This window comes from Canis lupus, chromosome 7 (assembly GCF_048164855.1).
Source record: "Canis lupus baileyi chromosome 7, mCanLup2.hap1, whole genome shotgun sequence".
Lineage (NCBI taxonomy): Eukaryota > Metazoa > Chordata > Mammalia > Carnivora > Canidae > Canis > Canis lupus.
This window is the reverse complement of record NC_132844.1, coordinates 72,327,874-72,348,536: the sequence shown is the minus strand read 5'-3', so window position 1 is coordinate 72,348,536 and position 20,663 is coordinate 72,327,874. Positions and strand designations below refer to the sequence as shown.

Here is a 20,663-nt window from a genome sequence, read left to right as displayed (position 1 = left end):
GCAGGCTCCATGCACCAGGAGCCCGACGTGGGATTCGATCCCGGGTCTCCAGGATCGCGCCCTGGGCCAAAGGCAGGCGCTAAACCGCTGCGCCACCCAGGGATCCCCTATCTCTTTATTTTAAGGAACATTACTGAAATATGAAGAGAAATTGCATTTAAGCCCTAGTAAGGAGCATTTTGTAGCACTTTGATTCCTTTGTAAATGAAGACCATATCAGGGCACCTGGATGGCTTAATCGGTTAAGCATCCAACTCTTGATTTCGGCTCAGGTCATGATCTAAGGGTGGTGGGATTGAGCTTTACTTTGGGCTCCCTGCTCACTGGGGAGTCTACTTGAGATTCTTTCCCTCTGCCCTTCCCCCCATTCATGTGCACGCTCTCACACACATATAACTCTCTGTCAAAGAAATAGATAAATCTTAAAAAAGATGCAGACCATATCATATATCCCATGCACATAGAGGTTTGTATGATCAGTGACAATTCTTCAACAAATGTGCTGTCTTTCTGTGTTAGTCTTATAATGGAGTCCAGCTGCATCATTCTAAATTATTGAACCATTTTTGCCCACTTAAATAATTTTATATTATTTGTTAAATAGATTGGCGTGGCATTTTATGACATGTTACTGAATGTAGACCAGTGTAGCACCCACTTAAATTACATGGATCCCATCTGTGACTTCCTATATCATATGAAGTATATGTTTACTGGTGACAGCGTAAAAGAACAAGTAAGTTAACTTTATCTTTTAATGATGTTTACTTTAGAAAACTTGAACATATGTTGATATACTTTTGTTTGAGTATTTTTGTTATGTTTTTTCTTTTAAGGGGAAAAGGTTAATATTATCAGACCTTTTTAAGGCTATGAGCACATTATTCTACATATGTAATTCCAGTAATAGTGAATACATGTTATAATTTCTCATACTTTTCCCCTTGATATTTGCAACAGGACATCTGGAAAAGACCTAGGTAGTTGATAAATAGTACTCTCATTAGGAAGAAACAATACAGAATGGCTACTTTTTAAAGACCAGAGAGGTGCTGTGTAATGAGTGAAGGAGATTCTACTTTTCGCCACAGTGACTAGGGTATGCACTATGAGGACATTGGACAGATTGCAGCATGACTTGAAGACTGAAGCCAGGAAGATCAAGGGAATAATTCATAAAGGGTATTTGAAGGAACTGGAGGTACTTAGATTGAATTTTCAAAGTCCTAGGGAATTGTTCGTGTTCTCATTATTTGGAAGGTTGCCATTCAGAATAGGCATTAGATTTGTTCTGTGTCACTTCAAAAGGCGTATAAACTCCAGTAAAGTTAAAGGGAGGCACATTCTGCTCAGCATGTAAAGAGCCAGTTCCTAGTAAAGTGATCTGAAAATGGAAAGGATGTCCTTGAATCATAACTGAGTTTCCTATCTATAGGAAACAGAAGCTTGGCTCTTTCAGAGGGAAGAGGTAGGTCAGGTAGGTGAAATGACCTCCCCTCCATAGCTTAACGTTAATTTTTTCTCTGGTAGGAAAGGAAGGTAAACTGATATTTAAACCTATGAATCCTAGTCTACTGGATTCTTGACTTGGAGCTAGGGACATGGGGTGGGGAGGATATTGACTCCCTTATTGCCTCAGCAAGATTGTCACAGTTGAGTGGGAACCAATACAGAAATGTTTTATTTAGCATATCTTTTATATCTGGACCTGAGAAACTTTGACACAGGGAATACAGAAAAGAAAAATTATTGGGCAATCTCTTCTGGTAAGGTCAAAGAACATTTGAATAAAGCTAAGAAAACCATGGAACTGCTTGATGTTTTTTATTTCTTTAAAATATTTTAAGTAAAAGTAGATCTAATATTATTTTGTTTGAATTCCAAGTATAAATCAAAACCAAAACATTAATTTATAGATAAATGTTACAGATATAAGTTATTCATATAACTTCAAAGTTTAATCATGCTTCTGTGATGATGGCATTTGAAAAGGGTGGTGAACTGGGGGCCTGGGTGGTATAGTTGGTTAAGTGTCTGACTCTTGGTTTCAGCTTAGGTTGTGATCTTGCAGTCATGAGATGGAGACCTGTGTCAGGCTCCGTGCTCAATTCGGAGTCTGCTTGAGATTCTTCCTCTCCCTCTGCCCCTCCCACTTATACTTGCTCGCTCTCTCTCACAAGTAAATAAATAAATAAATATCTTTTTTTTTTTTTAGAGAGATTTATTTATTTATTCATGAGAGACGCAGAGAGAGGCAGAGACATAGGCAGAGGGAGAAACAGGCTCCATGCAGGGAGCCCGATGTGGGACTCGATCCTCAGATCTCAGGATCACGACCTGAGCCAAAAGGCAGATGCTCAATTGCTGAGCCATGCAGGCATCCCTAAATAGATAAATCTTAAAAATATATATTTGAAAAAGAAAAGGATGGTGAGCTGGTTGGATGCATAAAATTTCTAGTGTAGGGGATCCCTGGGTGGCACAGCGGTTTGACTCCTGCCTTTGGCCCAGGGCACGATCCTGGAGACTCAGGATCGAGTCCCACCCACATCGGGCTCCTGGTGCATGGAACCTGCTTCTCCCTCTGCCTGTGTCTCTGCCTCTCTCTCTCTCTCTGTATGACTATCATAAATAAAATTTAAAAAAAATTTTTTTTTAATTTCTAGTGTAAGCTATATTAACTTTTCACAGTGGGATGACTGGCTGGCTAGGTAAGTGAGTATGTTTTTGTAAGTTGATACATATATAGACTATATGTACATACTCATATGCACATACATAATGTGTTTGAGGGAGAACACAATTTTTTTCCTCATGTAAGAGAGAAATGATTTTATTTGCTTTTGTTAAAACATAAAACACATAAAGAAACTTCTCATCCACTCCCTAGTTTATTGCCTCCATATGTGTATAAAGCACTTTTTTAAGGGTGGGAGGTTGAAATTCTCTGGTTAAAATACTTTTTAATGTGTTTATTTCTTAGGTAGAGAAGATTATTTGTAATTTAAAACCAGCTTTAAAACTTCGTCTTCGATTCATCACACACATTAGCAAGATGGAACCACCTGCAGTGCCTCCACAAGCCATAAATAGTGGGTCTCCAGCTCCTCAGTCTAATCAGGTGCCAGTGTCATTACCAGTAACTCAGTGAAGTCCTCTCATGTACGGTGTTGACAATGGAAATACATTTGTCTTTGAAAATGGACTCTAATCTATTAAATCTGAACATAATCAGGCTACATAGTGGTGTAGTAGAAGCAGTGATGTTCAGATTGTCTTATTTTGATTCAAACGATGAATCTACTGATACTTTATGACTCCCACCTCTCTATCTATATTTTTGTCTCTAAGAGATCAAGTAAGCTACATGTTGGCCATATCTATAACTGTTAGTGCTACCTAGTAATACGGAGGGTATCTGTGGTCAAATGAGTTTCATTAGATACTTCCAGTCTTTCTTATTCTAGCCACTGGTTTTATTTTTAATTTTTATTGTTAATGACTTCAGTGTTCAAATATATTGGAAAAGAGTTCTCAAATGATTTTATACATAAGTCTCTTTTGGTGTATGTTTGGGATAAGAGATTTTTTTTTTGTCAAGTGAAGGCCTCTAGATTTCATTGCATCTCAGGACCAAACACAGTTGCATATTCTTTTAAAAATGGCTTAAAATTTTTACCATAGGCTTCCAAATAAATGGGTTAATGGTTCTATCAACGTAGATTGGCAAGTTAGTTGCCTTTGCTGTGGACTTGAACTTATTGTATGAAATGAGTTGGAAGCCATGTAAGAAAATAACATAGAGGGACACCTGGGTGGCTCAGTGGTTGAGCATCTGCCTTTGGTTCAGGGCATGACCGTGGGGTCCCAGGATCGAGTCCCACATCAAGCTCTCTGCGTGGAGCCTGCTTCTCCCTCTGCCTGTGTCTCTGCCTCTCTCTCTCTTTCTGTCTCTCATGAATAAATAAATAAATAAAATCTTTAAAAAATAAATAACATAGAAATGCATACACTTAATAAAATCATGCTTAAATGGTGATTCTCCAATCTCTGTTATTTAAAACAAATTAATTGCTTTCCAAGTTTGACACTTTGACCTGGCCTATGATGCGATTCTTTAAATTTTTATAAAAAATCTTAAAATTTTTAAGTATTTGTATTTTTAAATATAGCATAGTTTTTGGTTCTTTAGGGTTTATCAGATTTTGAAAGACAAACTGTTAATTTGGGCAGAGAGAGAATGGCATTAAGATTGTAAAAGACTTGAAAAATAATCAGTAAAATCTGTTGGATAAATAAACGGTTTGATTATTTATTCAGTCTGAACAAGTGTCTGCTGTGTTCCAGGCAGTATGCTGACTGGGTTACAACAGAGAACTGGGCTGTTTCTATGGGTTGTGCACTATAGTTGGTGACTGACATTGGCCTAGGAATTAAGAGTTACTGCTTTTTGTTGGGTTTTTTTTTTTATAAAGAATCAGAGAAGTTTGACAAACCATACTTCAGATCTTTATTTCCAAATACATTCCTCTTAGACCTTTATATTCCTTGTGGTTCATATTTTTCTAATCATTAAATCTTTATTTGCCATGTAAGTCCAGCTTAAAATTTCTTTAATTGTATAAATAATTTTTCTAGGTTAATAATATCCTTAAAATTCTCCAGAAATTTTAAGCTAGAAATGAATTCAAGTATTGCTTTTAACATAGTTTCAGTATGTTCTCACTGTCTTGAAGAATATGTCTTGAGATCGTAGAATGGAAATAATTGTGACGCTGATATTATACCCACAATAAAGGAAGTGAAAATCAGTGTCACTTTCTTAAGGACAAATACATTCCAGTTAATTTATTAAAAATTCCATTTTTTCCTCTCCAACTAAAAATACAGGGATGTGATTTTCCTGAAATAGGCTTTTGAAAGAATTGTTAATCAGGCATTAGAAGAAGATAGATTTATTTGGTTTTAGAATGCACCTGAGGGGAAAATAATAATGCCTATATATTCATTGTATCCTGAAAGTTTTTCTTTCTGAAAGTTAAGAGTAATTTTAGAGTGGCTGTGTCCAACAGGACTTTCTACAGTGGTAGAAATATTCTCAATCTGTGCTGTCCAATACAGAGTCAGAAGCTACATGTGCCTACTGAGCACTTGAAATGCAGAAATGAATTTTATTAAGCTTTAATCTTTTAAATGACCCTATGTGCCTACAGTATTGAACATTATACTTTAAGATCCATCACAACTGCTCTTATCTAAAAGTAATTCAGTAAAATACTTATCTTACAGAGCCTGTAGTGTCTACAGGTCTAAAATTCTAGGTTGCATGTGAAAAATCAGGTGATAGAGGCTCTTTAACACATAGCTATTACAGCAATAAAAATCCTTTCATGGGATGGACTTCATTACAGATCCACTCAAGTTCTATAGAAGTTGAGGAAGGAGAAGGGGAAGACTTCGCTTCCCTGGTTTTGATTATACACCTGACCCTTAAACCATGCAAGGGTAGGAAATTTACAACTTTTGACTCCCCAAAAGCTTAACTACTGATGGCCTATTAATGACTGAAAGCCTTACTGATAACATTAGCAGCCATTCAACACATATTTTATATGTTATATGCATTATATACTATATTCTTACAGTAAAGCTAGAGAAAAAATGTTACTAAGAAAATCCTAAGAAAGAGAACATGTATTTTATGTTGCTGTGCTGTATCAAAAAAAAAAAAAAATATTTCTATAAGTGGGCACATGCAATTCAAACCCTTGTTCAAGGATCAATTGTAGTTTACTCTTATTTATTTTATTCCACTTCCCTCACTATATGCCTGAGCCAAGATGAGTGTTTGGGTTGTTTGAGGATTTCAGCTAATGAGACATACTATAATTTCAGTGGGTGAAGTTGAGGGTGGGGGGAGTGTTTAGAAGCCACAGATAATTCTATGTGAAATTCCCATCTGAATTAGAAGATCTTAGAAACAAAAGAAAAAAAGAAAAAAAAAAAGATCTTAGAAACAGCAGTTTGATTTCTTTTTCTACCTCCAAAAAGGCTACCAGAATAGCAGCCTTGCTTAAAATATAAATCAATATCATGTCTGAGTTTTAGACAAAGCAAAATGTGATCATTTAACATTAATGAACTTAGAGATTCACGAGGCCTAACCATTACCCATTTTACAATTGAAGAAACCAGAGCCAGAGTTTCATCTCAGCAGTCCTACAATTTTGGGGGGATGATGATTTCACTGTGGCTGTTTAAACCCTTAGTAAATCTATGTGTTTAGAAACATACAGACATAATAGAACCTTAATATAAAGAGTTTATTATAAAAATCACATCTTTTGAACAACCTGGGAATATGGTCTCTTTTCAGGTGGGGTATCTTTATCTCCTGATATCAAGAGTCCCACCCTATGTGTCTTTTTAATTACACAAAAGTTAGGATTTCCAAGTCTTGAATTTCACACCAAGAGGGAATTGGTAGCTCATATTAATTATACTAATACTTTACAAGGCAGAACATTTTTCAGAAAGACCAAATCTTTGGGAGGATAACTGTAAGCTTAAGTAAATTATTAGATTAGCTAATTATGACATTAGCTGTGAGATTTTTACAGATGTTTCCACATTTACTTAGGTGGGTTAAGGTAGTCAATAGGCTTATGATTACCCTCCCGAGCAACTCCGAAGCAAGCCAGGGTTATTGCTACTGCTGTGTTCACTGTTCGAGTTATTTCTTCTGGTGTCTTCCCCAGAGATGGGTTCACTTCCATTATATCTAATCCTGAGAGTAGCCCTGTAACAACAATTGAAAATAATGTAATTTGTTAGACAATTGACATGTTTAATTCAGTACCCTGCCTTGAAATATTATCTAGGAGTATAAATAGGTGGTGATTGCCTCATGTGATCGGCATTCTGGAAGTGTCCAGGAGGACTTGATTTTCAGATTGGGGGAGGGGGGGAAGGTATAGTTATATACTGGCTATGTTTATATACTTGCTTCTCTATTCATCCCAATTTTCACCTACCTGTTTTGTAAATTTCTTCTGTAATGTAGAGACCTTCTCTGTAAGACAGACCTCCCGTGACTGGTGTGCCCGTAGCTGGTGTGAAGGATGGGTCCAATCCATCAACATCAAAGCTCAGATGAATTGGTCTTTTTTTTCTTTTAAGAGGTAGGAAAGAAATTCCATTTAAAGTTGTGGTTTAAATGGAATATTACTCAGCCATTAGAAACGACAAATACCCACCATTTGCTTCGACATGGATGGAACTGGAGGGTATTACACTGAGTGAAAGAAGTCAGTCGGAGAAGGACAAACATTATATGCTCTCATTCATTTGGGGAATATAAAAAATAGTGAAAGGGAATAAAGGGGAAAGGAGGAAAAAGGAGTGGGAAATATCAGAAAGGGAGACAGAACATGAGAGACTCCTAACTCTGGGAAATGAACTAGGGGTGGTGGAAGGGGAGGTGGGGGTGGGGTGGGGGTGACTGAGTGACAGGCACTGAGGGGGGCACTTGATGGAATGAGCACTGGGTGTTATTCTATATGTTGGCAAATTGAAAAATAAAAAATAAATTAAAAAAAAATAACTGAAAAGAAACAAAACCATAAGAACTACAGTTAGCAGGATTCAAAATAAAAATTAAGTAACTTCAAAAAAAAAATAAGTTGGTGGCTTAATATACAGTACATAAATATAGTTCTTACCTTGCTTTATAAAAAGTAACAATCCAGTGAAGTTCCATATTTTACATGAGGGCTTTATTAATAATTTACATTGATTAGCATCAGTAGGAAATCCTTTTAATAATATTTACATTACACCCACACAAGAATCATACCTTCCTAGTAGATAGCTGAGTGCTTCTTCCATCACCTTGCCAATTCCCAGTTTATCCACTTCAGTCATTGAAAAATATTTAATACCCAGAGTTTTCAAAATGTAGCTATGAAAGAGGAGATAGTAAGATAATCCTACAATTAATAAAGAGTATAACTCTATGCCCTCATTTCCTTTCCCATTCTTTTAAAAAAAGATCATTGTGGTAAGATTCACAAAATATTTAAATTCTATGAACTATATGTATATATAAATGTATTTTTAATAGCAGGTCAATTAATGTAAAAAATCACCTGATTTATATACATAAATATTTATATGGGTATATAGATATTGACATATATACCTGGTGCTTATAATCATTTTTTTCTCATAGCTTTGACCAGCATGCCTAGCATGCAAAAGAGAAAATGAAGATAATTCACATCAAGGAATAAACTTACTGTTCCCCAGGGTCCACATCTCTTAGGCCAATATACACAATATCTTTGGCAGATAGGCAAGGAGTCACCCAAGAGAATCCTGGTACATCGGGTATCTAAAATTGCAGTATTTCCATTTGGTTAATACATGTGATTCTTGAGCAAATCTTACATTTAAAGTTAAGTTGCACATATCTTATATTTAGAACATAAATTTCAAGGCAATCATTAAAAGAAGATACAAAATTGAGAAGACACTGCCTACCTCTGCTTGTGGTACTCTATAGATGACATGTATAGGGCTACCTTCAGCCTGTGACTCAGACCCGACCTGAATCATTTGTCAGCATTTGCCTGCTCTGTGCCCCCATTCCACTGGGCCCTGCTTTTCCAAAACTCTGCTATAAAGAACTCAGTGTGCTTTTATAATTTTTCATAGCTTCTTTATTTCTCTTCTCAGTAAGGACTTAATCCCAAGGATGGTTTAGAGTGACTAGGGGAAATTTTGAAGTAGACCTTTGGTGGCTCTCCAAATGTCCTAGAGCCAAGAGTGGCTATTGCCATGTGCTAACTACACTGCAATTTTATAAACCTATCACTTGGTCATCAGTTCAGAAAGTGTTACTTCAGGGATGCCTGGGTGGCTCAGTGGTTTAGAGCCTGCCTTCAGCCCAGGGCATGATCCTGGAATCCTGGGATCAAGTCCCACATTGGGCTCCCTGCATGGAGCCTGCTTCTCCCTCTGCTTGTCTCTGCCTCTCTCTCTCTCTCTGTCTCTCTCTCTCTCTCTCGAATAAATAAATAATCTTAAAAAAAAAAAATTGGGGCAGCCCCGGTGGCACAATGGTTTAGTGCCACCTGCAGCCTGGGGTGTGATCCTGGAGACCCGGGATCGAGTCCCACGTCGGGCTCCCTGCCTGGAGCCTGCTTCTACCTCTGTGTCTCTGCCTCTCTATCTCTCTCTCTCTCTGTGTCTCTATGAATAAGTAAATAAAATCTTTTTTTAAAAAAGTTACTAAAAAAATAAATAAAAATAAAATAAAATAAATTTTAAAAGTTACTTCTGAGCATTTAACAAGGGGATTTGAATCCCCAAGTATTATTGTAAAGACCCATATTCTACAGCTACATCAGTAAAAATTGTTTTATTGATAGGCTACAGAATATCAATGAATATGAACCACAATGTTAAATCTTAATCCGGAATGTCAGCTCACATCTTTTAGAAAAATTTCTAAGGAGCAAGGAGTTCTTCCTCTTATGTAGATACAAACTTCTCATAGTAAAGATGTTAAATAATAAACCACTGTAATTCACATTTAAAACTCCATTTTTGAAAAAAAATAAAATTAAAAAAAAAACCTCCATTTTTGAAAAAGATCCCATGATGTGGAGGAGACGATTGGTAAGAATGAGAGCCTGTGTGGCAGGCAGCAGAAAGAGGTAGGTTATAGGAGACCAGTTCTGGCCCTTGCCTTGCTATGTGCTTGACATGTATCTTGAGCAAGTTAACTTCTGAATCTCTACTGACTTGCTTATAAAGGATTACTCTCTGCCCTACACACTAAAAAGTGTAGTTTAAGAATCAAAAGGAAAGATCGATGTAAAGTCAGTTTGCAAACTGTCATGTAAGGTAGAGGCACAGAGCCTCACTACCTTCATGCACCAACCCTTAAGCTTATTGGCTGCTGAGAAAATGGTTTGAGATTACACCAAAAATAAGATGGCATAGGGTTCTTCCCTTGTAACTCCTGAACCTCTTCTAAAGAGCTGATTCTTTCCTAATAGAATACCAACCAGCCTTTTACCTTTCCTTTTAGTTCCTTCAGGAGGAAAGACACAGGTTGTCCGTGCAAGTTCCCACTTGTGGTTGTCAGTGGAGTGTTGATATCAGTGTGAGCATCCACCCAAATGACACAGAGATCTGGGTGGACCCTGGCATGGCCAGAGATGCTTCCAATAGCCATGCTTTAGAGGAAAAAAAGTTTGTGTGAACATCAGGTTTGCAATATTATTACATCCATCATATTATGAACTCAGTGCTCTCACTTGGTTTTCCTTTAAGTCAAAATGGCTGATATTTCTGATAGGTTTTTAATTGGAGATGCCAATTAAGCAATTACAACAGTAGAAAAGCACAGCTTATGCTTAATTACTAATAAGTTAAGTTTGCATCAATGGCCTTACTAAATGTGATTTTAGGGGGAAAACCGCCTTCTAATAAAATTGCAAATTATTGTTTTAGCCAAAAATTAAATCTGTATAAACACAGTAGCCACACAAGAAATTCCTTAGCATGAGACACTGTTTAATTCTCAAGACTAAATCAGACTCATTTTCTGTACTCTCATCTCTCTTGGTAAATACTTCATTCTCTCAAATGAGTTACCACAGAGCTCATTTTTCTTAAAATCCAATTATTTTACAATTAGGGAGCATCACTCAGAAATCCCTGCATCCACTTCAGCCAACATACCCTGGGTGCTCACTTGCTGTTCAACGCTCAGGTGCTCTGCTTGAACTTTCTACCTGCCATACATTTAAAGACCTTCTCTTGGGGATCCCTGGGTGGCTCGTGGTTTGGCGCCTGCCTTTGGCCCAGGGCATGATCCTGGAGTCCCAGGATCGAGTCCCGTGTCGGGCTCCCAGCATGGAGCCTGCTTCTCCCTCTGCCTGTGTCTCTGCCTCTCTCTCTCTCTCTCTATGTCTATCATGAATGAATAAATAAATCTTTTAAAAAATAAATAAATAAAGACCTGCTCTTAGCCAGGTCCAGAACTTTCAAAATTCAGCTCAAACACTCCAAGCTCCAGAAAATTTTCCAGAATGGAAGAGCTAAGTGGTATTTTACACAAAATTTCAAAGATTAGGATTTGTCATACAGCGCCCATGTTCTCCCACCTGCAGATGATCAAATATCATTCAGAGAATTGTGGAACTTATAGATTCTCAAAGAGATGGCACTCTGCCTTGAAGTTTAGTTCTTGATTATCCAGCTTGATATTTGTTTTCCCTTCATATTTTTTGTCTTGGGGCTATTTGCCACTCAAAATTTCCACTTAAGATTTTTCCACTTAGGGATCCCTGGGTGGCGCAGCGGTTTAGCGCCTGCCTTTGGCCCAGGGCGCGATCCTGGAGACCCGGGATCTAGTCCCACGTCGGGCTCCCGGTGCATGGAGCCTGCTTCTCCCTCTGCCTGTGTCTCTGTCTCTCTCTCTCTCTCTCTCTCTCTCTGTGACTATCATAAATAAATAAAAATTAAAAAAAAAAAGAAGTGATCTTCGACATCACAAAATATTAAAAAAAATTTTTTTCCACTTAAAATAGAAAGTGAGCCCCGGTTTCTCTAGATTTTTTTTTTAATATTTTTTTCTTTATTTATTTATGATAGTCACACAGAGAGAGAAAGAGAGAGAGAGAGGCAGAGGGAGAAGCAGGCTCCATGCACCGGGAGCCCGATGTGGGATTCGATCCCGGATCTCCAGGATCGCGCCCTGGGCCAAAGGCAGGCGCCAAACCGCTGCGCCACCCAGGGATCCCGAGCCCCGGTTTCTCAACTGCAGTTTCATCATACAGAAGCCCTCCTTTTTTTTTTTTTTTTAAGATTTTATTTATTTATTCATAGAGCCAGAGAGAGAGAGGGAGAGGGAAAAGCAGGCTCCATGCAGGGAGCCCTACATGGGACTCGATCTAGGGTCTCTAGGGTCTCCAGGATCACGCCCCGGGCTGCAGGCGGCAATAAACCGCTGTGCCACCGGGGCTGCCCTAGAAGCCCTCCTAATGTTCTGCTTTAGAGGCAAACAGGGAGCTGAAGTGATTGACTCTTGCATCAAGAGCCATTGTCATGCTTGTACTTTTTGATCTGATCAGACTTCTGATAATGTATTCAGGGACCTTGAGAGTAGACATCAAAAAGGCTCATGCACAAAACTGGTCTTTACCACATTATTTATAATCATGAAAATTTGAAAATTACCTGAATATGTAGCAATATGGACATGTATAGTGATTTAACACCTTGATGAAAAATTACACAACAGGAATTGTATATTGTATATATGTATACATACGAAAAATATATATATTGTATATATCATGAAGTAACAGGGAAATTTATACTTTAGATTAAGAACAAAGCATAGGATAACACCATTGTTAAACAAAATCAGGTACAAGGAAAACAGTACGGTAGGAAGGAAATATGCCAAATTTGCAATTTCACTTGAAATGGTGGTTAGGAAACTGCAATTACTACTATTTTATTTATGTGTTTGTGTGTGCATTTCAGAAGTTTGAAATTATTACTTTTATAACGGGAGACATACTTGTAAAGGTTGACTTAAATGAGTTATTCTTGTTATCAGGAATCAAGTGCAATAAGATGGCTATGAACTTCCTCATGCTTAATTATTTAGGAATGTGAATTTGTACTGAATATTTTACTGAAATCCACTCATGTTGTATATTTTCTGCTGTAATAAAGATAGTGCAAGACTTCAAATAGAGCTAAGTCTCTATTTCCAGAAGAAAGTAATAACCAAAACAATTTAAAAAGTCAGAAAATTAGGTACAGAGTATTGATCAATGCTTTCCCATTCATATTTTCTCTCTTCTTACGGTTTTGGTTATGCCATTTGTGCCAGATTTCGCAGAGAGAATCATTAAACAAGACCTGTGGTCTCCACCCAGCACCAGGCTAGTCCTTCCGTTCTTCTTGACTTCTGCCACCACACCAGCCAGCTGCTCATTCGCCTTGCCCACAGACCTTGGATTCTTCACAATTTGAAAGGGAGGATCACTAGGGACATCAACAAAGGGCACGTCCCCATAATCTTTCACATCACAGTCTATAATTAAGACCAAAAAAAAAAAAAAAGACCAAAAGTTTCAGGTTACTACACAAAGATTGCAAAACAGTCCATGTAGGAAGATTCCAAATTCACAAAACAGTGTACTTTTATAAGTAGAAGCAAAGAAAATACCTGGAAGGACTGTAAAAGTTGCAAACGTAGAAACCATGTCTGTTTTTGCCTGACATCATCATCTCAGCTGTAAATTGGGCTCATGGTAAATACTTCTGGAATCAATCCAGTGAGGCTGGACACCAAAGCCTAAGAGCACTAATCTTCTGGTTTGGGCTTAACGAGTGGCCTCACTGTCTTTATCTCTATATGGCCCTCTCTGCTTATATGCTTTCTACTCTTCTCCAGTAAGCAAGTTTTTCTATTTGTAATAAAGAAATCATTTTTTTAAAGAAGAAAATACACCAGTATTTTCTAAATTTTCTGACTATAATTAACAATTCTTGGTTTCAATCCAATCTGCCACCTGCTGAAGCAGTTCAGCTCCCTCCACTGTGCACTGCACCTATCTCATGGTAGTATTGTCAGAATTCAGTAAGAGTGTGATTAGCAACAAGCATCACACGTCAGGGAGCTCAGGAAATAAAGGCTTAATTATTATACCTTTTTAATAAGGAGAAATCACAGGTAACTTGAAGTTCCTAAGGACCTGGGTGGACTTCCTAGAAGGCCTTGCATTAGGAGGCTTCAAGATACAGACTTCATGTAAAACTGTGACATGAGATCAGTCATTTCTACAACCCTTCTGTTCTCTATCCCCCCTCCTTTTTTCAGCTTCATGACATAATTCTTACTTACTAAAATTCATTTTAAGTGTACAGGTCAGTAAGTTTTAGAAATATCTACAGTCTTGTAACTGCCACCATAATCAAGATTAGAACACTTTCATTACCCCCCCAAAATTCCCTAATGCCCCTTTGCGGTCATTCCCTGCGCCCACACCAAGGCAACTGCTGATGAGCTTTCTGCTGCTATGCTTCTGTCTTTTCTAGAATTTCATGTAAAAGCAATCATGCAGTAGGTAGTCTTTTGTGTCTGGGCTCTTCCGCTTAGCATGTTGTCTTTGGGGTTCATCCATGTTTTTGCCTGTGTCAGTGGTCTATTCCTTTTTACTGTTGGTTACTGTTCCATAGTCTGGACGTACCACTTGTCATGGATCCCTTCACCAGCTGATAGGTATGTTGTTGTTTCCCTTCTTTTGGTTATTATAAATAATGCTGCTAGAAGCATTCAAGTACAAGTCTTTGTATAGATATGTTTTCACTTTTCTCGGGTAAATACCTAGGAGTAGATTTTCTGGGCCAAAAGGCAAATGTATATTTATTTAAGAAACTTCCAAACTGGGCAGCCCCAGTGTCCAAATGCAGAGGCTCAACTGCTGAGCCACCCAGGCATCCCATCTGGTCATCTTTCAATGGAAAAATTACCTTGTTCCTTAAGTTTCTCCAGCAGGCCAGCCTTCCTCAGTGCTGTGGGGCCTTTTTCCACCCCTCCTCGTGGCTGAATGATTAAAAGAAATAAAATAATTCAGACGTGATCAGATGTCCACAATAGAAAATCTCTTCATTCTTTAACCAAGTGAATAGTAACTATCATTTTTTTAGTTCCTACAGAGCCAGGAATTTTTTTAAATAATAAATTTATTTTTTATTGGTGTTCAATTTGCCAACATACAGAATAACACCCAGTGCTCATCCCGTCAAGTGCCCCCCTTAGTGCCCATCACCCATTCACCCCCACCCCCCCGCCCTCCTCCCCTTCCACCACCCCTAGTTCGTTTCCCAGAGTTAAGAGTCTTCATGTTCTGTCTCCCTTTCTGATATTTCCTACCCATTTCTTCTCCCTTCCCTTCCATTCCCTTCCACTATTATTTATATTCCCCAAATGAATGAGACCTATAATGTTTGTCCTTCTCCGATTGACTTATTTCACTCAGCATAATACCCTCCAGTTCCATCCACGTTGAAGCAAATGGTGGGTATTTGTCATTTCTAAGGGCTGAGTAATATTCCATTCCATTCCATTGTATACATAGACCACATCTTCTTTATCCATTCATCTTTCGATGGACACCGAGGCAGAGCCAGGAATTTATACCATCTCCTTGAAGCATCCCAGAAAGGCAGATTGAGTTAGATTGAGTTAGTCCTATGCCAAATATGAGGATCTAGAATCAGAAAGGTTATATAATTTTCCTGTAGACACACAGCTAACAAGCGGAAGAGCCTTTGTTCATAACAGGTTCTTTGGATTCCAGAACCTGCATCTCCTCTTCCCATGACAGACACCACACTGTCAACATGGTGAACATGTATTTTGTTCAAAACCACTCTGATAGAGATACAGTCACTAAAAAGAGAGGGCTTCTGTTTTTGAGGAACTCATAAGCTAATAGGGAATTTGTATACTTAACCCCAATTACAGTACTTTGGAGATATGCTTCAGTGTAGACACAAGATATCATAGTAACAAAAACAGGATGCTCCTGATTCTGCTGGGGACAGAGCGTGTCAAGCAAGGCTGCATGGAGTAGATGTCATTTCAGCTGAGTCTTGCAACATGAGCAGGTTTTCAGGAAAACAGATTGAGTGGTAGAGCAACTTGGCTAACCCTGGAATGACTTGGATAAAAGCCTAAGAAAAAAAGAGCCTGGCATAAGAGAGCCCTACGTGCAGGTCCTCACAGCAGTGAATTAGCTGAGTTAGCAAGCTCCCAGGAAGGAAACAGGCAACAGAAATGCATCATCACCTGGGACCTGAATCCAAGATCAACCCAGTATTTCAGGTTTTGACCTGCTTAAGCACAACTAACAAGAATTCTCCCCCTGCTGTTTTTATGTCAGAGAAGTGAGCACACTTCTTCCTTGCAATAAATCCTCTCTAATTTCCTGGCAGAATAGAAATCTGAAGAAACAGTTCTTTTATGTACCTCTCTGATTCTAATTTCCAACTAGGCTTGTACACACAGAAAGTTATTTTGCATTACCCAACGACAAGATGCACCAAAAGACACATGTGTCTGTCCCTAGGGTTGGAGCTGTGGCCCCAAACGAAGCAAATATTTCTACCTAATTCCAATTACAGATGACTTGCCCTGGCTGCCAGTCCAATCCTGGATGTCAAATTCCCATTCTTGGCAACAAGCACCCACCACCCCTCTGCCTGACACATTCTGCTCTCTTCCTTCGTTCCCTTCTTGCATGACCGCCCCACACACCGTCTTCATTGAGCAGATATAATTGCCCCTTCTTTAAACCTCAATCCAGGGACCCCTGGGTGGTTCAGTGGTTGAGTGTCTGCCTTTGGCTCAGGGTGTAATCCTGGAGTCCCAGGATCGAGTCCCACATCGGGCTCCCTGCATGGAGCCTGCTTCTCCCTCTGCCCATGTCTCTGCCTCTGTGTATGTATGTCTTTCATGAATAAATAAATTAAATCTTTAAATAAAAAAGAAAAGAAACCCTCAATCCAGTGCTGCTTGGCTCAAATTTTGCCTTTCATTTTGTGTTTGTTTGCTTGGTCTTTCCTCCATTATTAGATTATAGCCCAGTGTTCTTTCAGCTTAGGGAGATATGTGGTGTAGTGCTTAGTAGATGCTCAAAAACTGTCACCTTGAGAAAACTCCCTGGACAATTCCCTTTTCCTTTCAAGCTTTAGAACAAGTCTCAAAAACCTCTTAGTTGACACTATATTTGCTCTAACACCATGGTTAAATTTCCCAGAGTGATACTTTCCATGATTCTTTTTTAGTTGTTTGATTCTAACTGCTTCTCACGATTGCTTTCTTCTTATTTCTTGGTTTATCTGCTCACTTTGGGAATCACCTCTTTAGCTCTACTGACTTTGAGGCTGGGCCCCAAGCCCTAACTGGTCACAAGTGTCAAGTCTGCTGTGGATCCACAGGCACAAGTCAGGTACATAGTCTTTGGGATTATATGATCCTGTCTGGAATCACACAGTCAAGGCTAGTAATTTAGCAAATTACTAAACGTCTCTGAGCCTTAGTGAACAGTATATTAAGTATAATACTTATCTCATTTTTTGCCATCAACTCTCCCCCACTGCTCACTGCCTTGCAAGGGAGTGAGATGGGATGAAGTCTTCTTAGACTCAACCTTCTAGTCATCTACCCTTAATCTCCTTTGTCTATTTGTAAACTTCTATTGCCTTTCGGTGAGGAGAGATGCTAATATGCTGGCCACTATTTTCCTCCTATGCTATGACTTGGTGTAGAAACATCTCTCTCTGAGTCCTTACTATCAGGAGACAATGAGCTTCATTCTCATGGGGCCAAATTTTAATAGGGGAAGAGCTGTAGCAGTAAAGAAAAAAAGTACTAAGAAAAGAAAATGCATCAGGCTGTATTTCAAAAATACTATCCCTTCAAAAGGCTATTATTCTCATAGCATTGAATCTGCTGAGATCCAAGGGCCAGAGTATGTTCAGGCTGTTGTCTGTCCGCTTCCTCCTCCTCTCCCTCAAATTTTTTGTTTTCCCTCCCGCCTTTTCTTCCTTTTGTTCAGTTATTTTAATTCTGTCTTCATCAAAGCCCATCCCAAGAATAAGGGAGTATATTGCAGTTTTGCGATTAACGCGAGCACTAGAAGAAACACTTCTATGTCAGCAAAATGTCCCCGTGTTCTGGGAGAGAACTTTGAAGGAGGACGGGGGAAGTGCAGCAGTGTTTACTGACAGTCCAGATGCAGTTCGGGTCTCTACCCTCGACCTCTCCCAATCTGTTTTGCAATAAAACGCCAGAGTGCCAAGCATGAGATCAAAGAAACGCGGCCCAGGTGGGCAAAGAGAATGTCGAAAATGAAGCCCTGTTTGAAACGACCACCATACCAACCCTAGGAGATCCAACTCACACTTTGTCTTGTGGCTTGTGTTTTTGTTCTTGATTTTCCCTGCTTTAAGCACAGACACACGCTGACATCTGAGGTCTATAATCACACCGTCTTTGCCAGGACGAGTGTGTTTGGGCAGAAGAAAAGACATTGCAAAGGGCAATGTTGCTGGCGTGTATTGGCTATCTGGGAATTTCATAAATGCATTAGTCCTTTCATCGTTGCCAACCTCCAGTTGGATTCTCTTTTCTTTCCTTTTTCTTTTTTCTTCCCTCAAAGAGAGATACACAAAGCGTTCTACCTAGCCTATGAACTAACACTTTCATAGAATCATTAAAGCTCTCAAATAATATGATTCACAAAGTTACATAAAGCAATCGCATTTAGGTTTTGCAGAATAAAAGAAGTCTGAAAATTGCTACCAATCTATGAAATGTTTCTAGGCATGAATACATGACCTGACCAATGTGTTTTCATAGAATCCTCTCACCTTTACACAGGCACTCTAAAACCCAAAGCTATAATACAGAAATAGCCCATTTCCATTCAAATAAAAATACATTCTCTTGAACAATACAAAGAAAAATTTAGTAGATTCAAGTAAAATTGGCTGCAGCTGAGATTAGGAGTCCCAAGAATAACTGAGTTTGTGACCACAGTTCTCCAATGTTGCAAAATGGTTAAGAGGACTTTAAAATCCATATTTCAGGCCCGTCGTACCAGGGAACTGAACTAAAAAGACATTAACAGCTTACTAATTCTAAAGTCTGAAACTTTGTAATGAATTCATTATGCAAGGCCACACTTTTTACTCACCTGGCCCTTTGAGAAAGGCGCTCCGATGATCCCAATGGATTTTGCCGTGGAACTCATGCTCTGCTCCCTTCTCTCCACTGCACTGAGTTCTCCAGCCAGGCACCACTCTCTACAACCCTCAGTGACTGAGGACACATATTTTTTCCATTTATAACTGGGTTGAATCTGTTTACCTTATTCTAATGAGGAAGGCTAGCTCCACCCACTGCACCAAAGAACAGTCAAGTGGAAGTCTCACAAGTTCTTCATACCAGAAACAACCATGAGTCCTTTGAGTCTAGGTCTCTAATTAAATGAGACTATTCATGACACCAGTTCACTCCCATTTTACAGTCAGCTGGATGACTTGAATCTTTTCTAACCACAGCTTCGATTTCCTAAGCATGATAATCATTTCAAATCATAATCAATTAATCATAACCACATATGTAGTGTCATGGTTCTAGCTGTGGAAATGCAGGGCAGGGCACTTAACCTCCTTTAGGCCTCTGAATCCTCCTGTGTGGAACAGGGCTGGATCTAGAGAGTTGGTCGCTCGCATGCCTTCCAGCCCTGCAACCCTGAGTACAGGTTTCACACACTAGGATTAATGGTTAATCCATGAGACACGCCTCATGCAGCACCATGGTACAGTGTCAAGGGAAGCATATGATTTCCTTTTCTCCTTATTACTTAAAAAAATAATGCAGTATCTGATTAATAACCCAAAGATGTCACCATACAAATTTTGAAATATGGTGTGTGGGGGCGTGGAGGGATAACAATTCTTGGAATCATAATATAATCAAGATATAGCAATAAAAATAGCCAACATTAAGTTTTTATGTGCCAGATGTTGTTCTCATTTAATCCTATACCAATTGTACAGCAAGTCTTCCCATTTGTTCTATCTTACTGGTAAAGAAACTGAAGCTCAGGGAAGTTGCCAGATGCCATGCACGGATTATAGAGGAAAAGCCATGACTCAGTCTTAGGCTTTCTGGATCCGCCTAACCAGTAGGCTCTACAGCCTTAACACAGGTGAAATGTCAGCTCTCTGTGCCTGTTAAAACTGGGTGTCCCTGGAAGTTGTTTATTGTCATGCAAAAGTATGGATTTTAAAGAAAGGCATCTGAAAAATTCCTCCAGCTTTCAAGTGACTGGCATTTAAAAAGGAAAATTCATTTAGTAGAAACTAATGTCTTTTTCCTATTGATGGAAGAGAATATGATGGAGTACTTAAATGCCATAAGGGCAGGGAATTGTGTCTGCTATATTATCCCCAGGGCTGAGAACAGTGCTGGTGCATGATCCCACTCAGTACATAGTCATTGAATGAGTCAATGAGGAAACCAAGGACTCACAGATCCATTTTCATAGGACCATTTTCTAACTAGCCTTCCTTTTTCTCACTTGTGAATTTGTCTGTATAGATATTTACTTGTGGTATTTTTAACCTCTTAGGGTGTTCATGTTGCAAATAACTTTCCAACCTGTCAGTATTTAATCTGATAAATTTGTATATGTTATCACTCAAAATCTTTCATTTTGAAATAGAGAATTCTATATTTCCCCTTATGCTTTGTCTTTGGCAATTTCATGTAAATCCTTCCTATTCCAATATCAAAAATATGTATTTCTATATTTTTTTCTGTTTGCTATAGAGTTTCTTTCATACCTAGTTCTACATCCATTTATGCTGTTTAAGTCCTCCAACTATATTTTTCCCCATGAAGTCCATCAGTTTCTGCTGTGCGGTCCATTGGTTCACCACTGAATTGTATCTCCATCATGTACTAGGTTCCCCTGAAAGCATGAATCTGTCACCAAGTTCTTTTGTCTATTCCTTTGGCTTATTTCCCTGTGGCTGTACCAGGTCTGCACTGT

General features: G+C 38.8%; 2 protein-coding genes across 14 annotated transcripts in view; one reads left to right on the top strand and one right to left on the bottom strand.

Moving 5' to 3' along the window:
* The window catches only part of MED23 (mediator complex subunit 23), a 44,850-nt gene extending 40,535 nt beyond the window's left edge, over positions 1-4,315 (top strand). For 10 of the 13 annotated variants that reach the window (XM_072833888.1, XM_072833881.1, XM_072833895.1 and 7 more), the window contains 2 exons: positions 605-736; positions 2,984-4,315. In XM_072833888.1, coding sequence (XP_072689989.1) covers positions 605-736; positions 2,984-3,151 — 300 coding nt within the window. In that variant the 3' untranslated portion in view covers positions 3,152-4,315. Of the gene's footprint in view, positions 1-604; positions 737-960; positions 1,811-2,666; positions 2,712-2,983 lie in introns of those variants that run through there. The other 3 variants (XM_072833891.1, XM_072833889.1, XM_072833886.1) reach the window with 3 other exon arrangements.
* Positions 4,316-6,304: 1,989 nt separating this feature from the next.
* On the bottom strand, positions 6,305-19,341 carry ARG1 (arginase 1). Its single transcript, XM_072833913.1, has 8 exons — positions 18,798-19,341; positions 14,566-14,638; positions 12,949-13,123; positions 10,085-10,244; positions 8,298-8,392; positions 7,856-7,960; positions 7,035-7,171; positions 6,305-6,799 (listed from the first exon to the last, which is right to left on the bottom strand). Exons 1-8 carry the CDS (start codon positions 18,852-18,854, stop codon positions 6,633-6,635), a joined length of 969 nt encoding a protein of 322 aa, XP_072690014.1. The 5' UTR covers positions 18,855-19,341; the 3' UTR covers positions 6,305-6,632.
* Between the last annotated feature and the right edge of the window lie 1,322 nt (positions 19,342-20,663).

Bases quoted from the DNA above. Each gene is read 5' to 3' on its own strand.
- ARG1 (XM_072833913.1), bottom strand. From the start codon at position 18,854: ATGAGTTCCACGGCAAAATCCATTGGGATCATCGGAGCGCCTTTCTCA. The intron at 10,245-12,948 runs GTCTTGTTTAAT...TTTCCTCTAAAG, and splicing joins GTGCTGGGTGGAGACCACAG to CATGGCTATTGGAAGCATCT. The intron at 6,800-7,034 runs GTAGGTGAAAAT...TTGTTGTTACAG, and splicing joins AGAAGAAATTTACAAAACAG to GGCTACTCTCAGGATTAGAT.